This window comes from Equus caballus, chromosome 4 (assembly GCF_041296265.1).
Source record: "Equus caballus isolate H_3958 breed thoroughbred chromosome 4, TB-T2T, whole genome shotgun sequence".
NCBI lineage: Eukaryota > Metazoa > Chordata > Mammalia > Perissodactyla > Equidae > Equus > Equus caballus.
This window is the reverse complement of record NC_091687.1, coordinates 64,011,526-64,019,845: the sequence shown is the minus strand read 5'-3', so window position 1 is coordinate 64,019,845 and position 8,320 is coordinate 64,011,526. Positions and strand designations below refer to the sequence as shown.

Genomic DNA, 8,320 nt, shown 5'->3' with positions numbered 1-8,320 from the left:
TGAAACCCTGGGCCACCAAAGCGGAGCTCGTGAACTTACCCACTCTGCCATGGGGCCAGCCCCCACCAGTGGTTCAATTTGAAAGCCAGCAGCTTCTTAGCATTCTTTCCTCTGAAAAACTGGGATGATGTCTGTTGCCAGCAAGGACAGAAAGTCCTCCTAACAGCTTCTGGGGTCCAGATCAGGAGAGCTGGTGCTACATTGCAAGCTTAGGTCTCACTCTCTAGCACAGCCATACCTTCATAAGGAGGACTGGAGTCAAGAACTAAAGGGGTTTCATAAGTTTCTCGCAATGAGAACTAAAATCCAAACTACCAAATTACCTGGGTAATTTCATCTTTCATCTTGTTAAGATAGACACTGGGTCCCCCAAGTTCATCCTTTATTCAAAACTCAAAGCAAACCACAAGCAAACTTAGTCTGCTCCCTGTGCCCTGCATGGACATCTCACTGCCTGCTCACCCTTAGTTCTCCAACGCCACTACCTCCCTGGAGCCGGGGGCCCCGCTCGCCACTAAGTCTTCTCTGACCACACCACCAATGACCTCATCCTTCCTTAAATTCAGCTCCTGTCTCTATCACCTGCCTATAAGAATTGCTAAACGAGGCAATTAATCACTGCCAAACAGTGGAATTATTAAAAAGCATCTGGATCTCCGCAGCTTTCTCATACCACTGCCTTAATTATTATTTAATCCTTTCATGCCTTCCTTGCCCTTCCCACTAGACTGTCAGTCCCGTGAGGTGAGGTTATGTCTCTTTCCTTTAGTTTACCCCAGAACAGGTCCTTAAAATTACATTTTCTGAACACTTTGGGGTGGGAGGGAGAAGGGGCTTTTATTTTTTAGCAAGATAGTTTGCATGAACAAATAGTAATGAACAACTACTCCTTGCCCATCCTCAATCTCAGCAGGGGCTGCCCTCGAAGGAGTCATTGATAAATGCTCCATTCTCCATTGATAATGAATGATACTACCTCCCCAACTAAGCCAGGCCTGAGAACTTTTGGGCCTAAAGACTTTGAAGATCCCTGCAAGCCCAGGCATCAAGCCAGAGGGGCCGGCAGGCAGTTACTAGAGGGTCTGTGAAGGTTATTACATACATGCACAGGTGTAGAGCCTGCCCCAAGGGCTCTAAGACTGCAGCAGAATTAATGGGTCTAAATCACCAAAATCTGACAGATACGCTTTCACGATGGTAGAACCAGTTCTGAGCTTTCTCCATGCTCTTGCCTACGGCAGGGCTAAGCAAATACTCAGTTCAGATCCCTAAAAAGGGACGGTGTCTCTCCTGGGCTACCAGTACAAAAAGATGTCAAAAACCCAAACACGCAACAGTCAGAATGGCTCGACCTAGTGTCTTCGGACGGTAGACCACGCCCACCGCCGCTCTTTGCAGACAACCTTGTGCTCCCCAAAACTTCCTGTAGACCGCTGGCAGACTCCGTGCTGCCCCAACTTCCTGCAGAGCGGCACCTGGAAGAGCCAATGACTTAAAAACGAATGAGATGAGCCGCGCTCCCACTGTTCCGAAGCGACTGGTGTACTCGTCTAAAATAAAAAGGTCTCTGTCTGCAAATCCCGTTTGCTCGCCCGGTAATCGACTCCCGCCCCCAGCCTGCGCGTCCGACCCGTACAGCTGTTTTTAATCCCTACTTTTCTCACTTGGCGTCCCGGGCTCTGGTTGACCAGACGCGGAGCCACTTAGCGTTTCCTGCTCCCCCTGCCGGGGTCTGTCCCCCCTCAGCCGTCTCCTCTTTCTCCGCCTGCATCCCCGGGGGGCAGAGTGTGGGAAGAACGAATTTCCGCCCGGTTTGCTCGCCACTCGCCGACTTGGGTCTCTTCCGGACGCAGACTGCGCACCCCCGGCTCCTCCCCCAGCTGCTCCACCGAGGCCGCGCTCCCGGTCCGGGACCGCGAGCAAGGAGGCGCGGGCTGCGGGGGCCGAGCCGCCGGAGCGCTGTGGCCAAGCCGCGCCCCGAGGAGCTCTTGGAAGGGCTCCCGCCTGCAGCTGGGGAATCCGCTCGGCGGAGAGAATCCGTGCCAGGGAATCCAGCTCTCCGGACTCAAGCTGCAAACAAAAAGCTCAGGTCTTGCTCCCTCCCTCCGCCCCCCCGACGCGCACCCGGAGAAAGAGTTTTCTGCAGAAATGCAACAAGTAGCACCCGGAGCTCGCGGAGCGCCCTGCGCCTCCTGACTTGGCCAGGCGAAGCCCGCCTGCAGAGACCCGGGCCAGCCACCAGACAAAGGGCAGAGGAGGGGCTGGACCGCGCAGCGAAGTCCGAAAGAGGCCATTTAGTGACTCTGGCCAGGCCAAGGGGAATGCATAGGAGACACAGAGCCGGCGGGCCAAGAGGACGATCCGGCCTCAGCGCGCAGGGCGGGCAGCGATGGAGGCTGCCCGCGCCGTGCGCTTCCTATTCGTGGTGTGCGGCTGCCTCGCGCTCCCCCCGCGGGCCGAGCCCGTGTGCCCGGAGCGCTGCGACTGCCAGCACCCCCAGCACCTCCTGTGCACCAACAGGGGTCTCCGCGCCGTGCCCAAGACCAGCTCGCTGCCGAGCCCCCAGGACGTGCTCACCTACAGCCTCGGCGGCAACTTCATAACCAACATCACGGCCTTCGACTTCCACCGCCTGGGGCAACTCAGACGGCTTGACCTGCAGTACAACCAGATCCGCTTTCTGCACCCCAAGACCTTCGAGAAGCTCTCGAGGCTGGAGGAGCTCTACCTGGGGAACAACCTCCTGCAGGCGCTCGCCCCGGGCACGCTGGCCCCGCTGCGCAAACTGCGCATCCTCTACGCCAACGGGAACGAGATCGGTCGCCTAAGCCGCGGCTCCTTCGAGGGCCTGGAGAGTCTGGTCAAGCTCCGGCTGGACGGGAACGCCCTGGGGGCGCTGCCGGACGCGGTCTTCGCACCCTTGGGTAACTTGCTCTATCTACATCTGGAGTCCAACCGGCTACGCTTTCTGGGCAAGAACGCCTTCGCCCAGCTGGGCAAGCTGCGCTTCCTCAATCTCTCTGCTAATGAGCTGCAGCCCTCCCTACGCCATGCGGCCACCTTCGCACCCCTGCGCTCCCTCTCCACCCTCATCCTCTCGGCCAACAGCCTGCAGCACCTCGGGCCGCGCGTCTTTCAGCATCTGCCACGCCTTGGCCTACTCTCACTCAGGGGCAACCAGCTCACGCACCTCGCGCCAGAGGCCTTTTGGGGGTTGGAGGCCCTGCGCGAGCTGCGCCTGGAGGGCAATCGGCTGAGCCAGCTGCCCATGGCCCTGCTGGAGCCTCTGCACAGCCTGGAGGCGCTGGACCTGAGCGGCAACGAGCTGTCTGCTCTGCACCCCACTATCTTTGGTCACCTGGGCCGGCTGCGCGAGCTCAGCCTGCGCGACAACGCGCTCAGCGCCCTCTCCGGGGACATCTTCGCCGCCAGCCCGGCCCTCTACCGGCTGGATCTAGACGGCAACGGCTGGACCTGCGACTGCCGGCTGCGGGGCCTGAAGCGCTGGATGGGTGACTGGCACTCGCAAGGCCGGCTTCTCACCGTCTTCGTGCAGTGTCGCCACCCCCCGGCCCTGCGGGGCAAGTACTTGGATTACCTGGATGACCAGCAACTGCAGAACGGGTCTTGCGCAGATCCCTCGCCCTCGGTGTCCCCGACTGCCTTCAGCAAGCCGCGGCCCTCACCCACAGCCGCGGGGAAGGAGATGGCGCCCCCTGCAGGTGGCCTCGCGAAGGAGCTGCCGCCGCAGCCACAGCAGCGGGGGCGATTTCTGCCCGGGGTAACCTGGGATGGAGCCGCCAGAGAGCTCTTGGGCAACCGCAGCGCCCTGAGGCTGAGCCGACGGGGTCCGGGCCTCCAGCAGCCCGGCCCCTCCGCCGCTGCAGCCGCGGGCCCGGCGCCACACCCCCTTGACCTGCTCGAGAAGCCCGAGCGGGGACGTCCAACTCCGGCGAATCCTGTCCGCGTGGAGCCCACCCCGACAGCCGCGCCCGCCTCTGCGCTACCGCCCGCCGGCGACCCCTGGCAGCGCGCGGCGAAGCAGCGCCTGGTCGCAAAGCAGCAGGAGAGCGCCGTCCAGTCCGACGGCGGAGTCGGCCTGCCGCCGCTGGTGTCCGACCCGTGCGACTTCAACAAGTTCATCCTGTGCAACCTGACGGTGGAGGCGGTGGGCACCGACAGCGCCTCGGTGCGCTGGGCGGTGCGCGAGCACCGTAGTCCCCGGCCGCTGGGCGGCGCGCGCTTCCGCTTGCTCTTTGATCGCTTTGGCCAGCAGCCTAAATTCCACCGCTTCGTCTACCTGCCCGAGCGCAGCGACTCGGCCACGCTGCGCGAGTTGCGCGGAGACACCCCCTACCTGGTGTGCGTGGAGGGCGTGCTCGGAGGCCGGGTCTGCCCGGTGGCCCCCCGGGACCATTGCGCCGGGTTGGTCACCCTGCCTGAGCCTGGGAGCCAGAGCAGCGTCGACTACCAAATGCTGACCTTGGCCCTGCTGGCCGTCAACGCGCTGCTGGTGCTCCTGGCCTTAGTGGCCTGGGCATCACGCTGGCTGCGGAGGAAGCTCCGGGCCAGGCGGAAGGGCGGGGCCCCAGTCCACGTTCGCCACATGTACTCCACGCGCCGGCCCCTGCGCTCCATGGGCACCGGCGTGTCGGCCGACTTCTCTGGGTTCCAGTCGCACCGGCCGCGCGCCACCGTGTGCGCGCTTAGCGAGGCCGACCTCATCGAGTTCCCCTGCGACCGCTTCATGGATAGCTCGGGCGGCGGCGCAGGTGGCAGCCTGAGGCGGGAGGACCACCTCCTGCAGCGATTTGCTGACTAGCTGCGGGGCCTCCAAGGGTGTGGAGACCATCTCATTGGCCTTGAGGAGTCACCTCTCCACGGGGCCCCTCAACCCACCTCAGGGGAAGATAATCATTTTATCAGACCTTCTCCGTTCCACCTTCTGTGCACTTGCCAGAGAGGCCAAAGGGGACAGCCAGCCAATTCGGCACCACCCCTCAATTCCCAGTACTCACTTTTTAACCACGTGGATGGTATTAATGGTCAAGGGCAAGAGTAGGGGACAAAGGGGTGGTGCGGTCCAGAGCTGGGAGGCCTTCTTTAAGTGGAGACCTTGGTGCAGCTATGGGAATGGCTTATGTGGCACGGCCATACAATAGCCTGGCCCTCTTTGGGGTAGAAAAGGGTGCTTGTGCCCCCAACGTGGCCAGAAAGAGATTTGGGTGCATGCTTTTTGTTTGTTTAGTGTCAAACAAAGGAGTTTTGTTTCTATTTAAGGAAAAAGGAACTTATTACCATTACACAGGAGGCTTGGCAACTGACTCCGCTGGTCTGGTGGTCTCTGCCAAGAAGGGTGATGTTGTAAACAGGTGGTAAAGTTTAACACACTCGCCAAGGAACTCTTTTGTGTTGCTTGATAGAACATTCAGGATAACTTAATGTTTAAATAATTAGAGACGCTATTTTTTTTTCAACAATGTGAAGAGCTCTGACATTTAAACTGACGAATAAACTCAAGAACTATTTTAGTTGAGCCGGGCCGTTCAACTATTTTCTTTTTGACATTAACACCACAAGAACGTTTGCTAACCGTAGGGTTAACTAAGATCACATACTTTCTCAGGAGAAGGCTGCATGCAAGACTTCTCTGTCAGGGTTGCTCCTGTGGCTTTTTAATTTTATTTTTTAAACCTATATATGGAAAAAGAAATTTCAATGCCAGACTTGATAAAAGAATGTAATGTGTGTGTAACTGATGACCCCGTAGGGAATGCTAGCATTCTAGTTCACTTACCACACTGCTGACAACGTGTCCAGATTGGAATAAATGTGATGTGGTATTTCTCATGTTTTTATCAGTGGCACACAGATGACTGTGCCTATTTCTCTTGAGTTGCACAGTTAAGTGATAAAGGTAATTTCCTAATAGGAGGGGAGCAAAAGGTGATTGTCAGTTGGTAACGCAACGTTTGATAACATTAATGTCTTACTCTATAGGAAATAGTAGAGGGGAGGAAATTATTGGAAAAAATGTGAAAAAGTGTACATCAATGGTTGTCTGTTTGTACTAAAACCAGAAGATTGTTTTGAGTACTTAAACCTCACTGTGAAATAATTATATATTTTGCAAATTGATCCCTCCACTACCCAGTGTTTTACTGTGTTATTAAATTTTATCTTTTAGTTAATAATTGCAGTATTTCTCTTAAATGTTTTTGTTTTAAACTTAGGGTTAGACTTTATTTGCTCAGTTGTTTTCAACTATTTGGGATACTTTTGTTCCCTGATATTTATGAAGTATGTGTTGATCACTACATGTAGTGCTTTGGTTTACAGTAATAATTTTGTGTGTGGTCTAAAAATGCAGTCACCAAGAGGGTGTACACAGCTATATTCACCGTGCTTATGGGTTTATGGGCAGTGGGGTGGCATGGAGGCCACTGCAATGGTGCTAAGGCTAACAGTGAATCTTCTGTTTAGGGCTTTAAGCCCCTGAGGGTCCTGATGACTCAGGGAATCTGTCATAGTCCAGGGGTCCTTCAACCCCAGCCCATTCGTTTTTTGTTTGGCCTCCGCTGAACCAGGCTTGCCCTTGTCACAACAGCTGATCAGGGACCCAGGGATCTAAATGAGCTGATCTTTGTTTATATTCAGATGAGTAAATGTCCAGACCACTTAAAGTACAGCTGCTTCTTCTGGCGGTCTCATCTGTGGGTCAAAACTTAATAAACCACAGGAAATAGACTGTCCTTCTTAGTGTGCTTCCAGGGCTTGTTTGAGATTCCGGGCATTTTGGTACATGGGAGAGGTGTAGTTCGCTGTTTTTTGCAAACTTCAGGCTATCTTGCACCTCTCGTGCTCCTAGCTTTTTTCATTCATAGAGCAAGTGCATCTCCTATCTGTCTCTTTTGGCCAGGAGTGTAATATCGAGTCCCACGGATAGTCTGGAAAAGACCTCTGGTTCTTCCCACCACCTACCCTTCCAATGGCAGAACGTCCCTGAAGATGCTTAATGCCTGGATCTATGTAAAAACAGTTTCACTGGAAAGTCTTTCAGTGGGAAGTGAATAAATGTTATACATTGTTATATTCAGTTATGTCAATAAACCCACTTACTAATGGAGATGTTTTATTGTTGGAGTTTCCAAATATTTTATACAGTCTTGCAATGATACAGTGCATTTTTCTACAGCAGTTTTCACCAAAGAAAATGAAACATAAGCTCGAAGTCTTTCTGTCCTCTTTCAATGTTTTTTTCTTTCCATTTCCCTGGTAGAGAATGGACTGTATTTTAAAAAAATGGTTGTGTGACTTTGGCCCCAAGAACCAGTGAGATGTCTGTAAAAGCAGGTGGTCAGCCATGATGTGAAAACACTGTTAAAACACCAGTGACAGCAAGATGATCGGTCTCAGCAGGCTGTTTAAAGGAAACTGAGTTAAAAGTCAACCATTTGCAGGGCCAGCCCGTGGCAGAGTGGTTAAAGTTCTGTGGGCTGAGCTTCAGCGGCCCGGGTTCACAGGTTCAGATCCCAAGCGTAGACCTACTCCACTTATCAGCTATGGTGTGGAGGCGTCCCATATACAAAGTAGAGGAAGATTAGCGTGGATTTAGCTTAAGGCTCATCTTCCTCGAGTGAAAAAAAAAAAGAAGATTGCCAGCAGATGTAGCTCAGGGCGAATCTTTGTCACCAAAAAAAAAGTCAAGCGCTTTGACTCTCCTGGTCAATAATAAGAAGGAATTATCTTGAGCTGGAGGCCATTTTTGCCATTACAAAGATTATGAAAAGATAAAATTCCTGAAGAAAAAAGCATAAACTTTGTATGAGACAGGAGTGTTCAATTAAAGAGCCATTGAAGCAGTCTGGAATGTGGTGGTACCCTCAGCTCAACCAGTAAGATTATTGCTTTCATAGAGCAGATCATTTTGCCATGCTGCCAGGTAATAATTAGCATGTGAGCAGAAAACCTTTACTAATTAGCCATGCACCTGATTTTCACCAGAAATACAGCGATACGGGCCATTAACTATATATTAAGAAACCATTAAAATAGACACTGGATTAGCTGGTATTTGTAGTGTACTTCTTTTTTGTAGTGTGGCCCCTCGTGCTTCTGAGACTTGGAGAGAAGTGACAATGAAGTGTTCTAATGCCAGAAGTTTATTCAAAATTCCAGACCATGACCCAGGATCAAATCAGATTTCTGCTCAGTCCTGTACATTCACCATCTCAGAGAACGGCAGCATCGTTAAAGTCCAGAACGATCTTAAGGAAGTGATGAAAGAATCTTAGTCAGCTGAGATTGCGTTCATTCTCTC

General features: G+C 53.5%; 1 protein-coding gene across 1 annotated transcript; it reads left to right on the top strand.

Moving 5' to 3' along the window:
• Positions 1–179: 179 nt before the first annotated feature.
• On the top strand, positions 180–7,126 carry TRIL (TLR4 interactor with leucine rich repeats). Its single transcript, XM_005615113.4, has one exon. It carries the CDS (start codon positions 2,390–2,392, stop codon positions 4,820–4,822), a length of 2,433 nt encoding a protein of 810 aa, XP_005615170.2. The 5' UTR covers positions 180–2,389; the 3' UTR covers positions 4,823–7,126.
• Positions 7,127–8,320: the final 1,194 nt, after the last annotated feature.

Bases quoted from the DNA above. Each gene is read 5' to 3' on its own strand.
- TRIL (XM_005615113.4), top strand. From the start codon at position 2,390: ATGGAGGCTGCCCGCGCCGTGCGCTTCCTATTCGTGGTGTGCGGCTGC.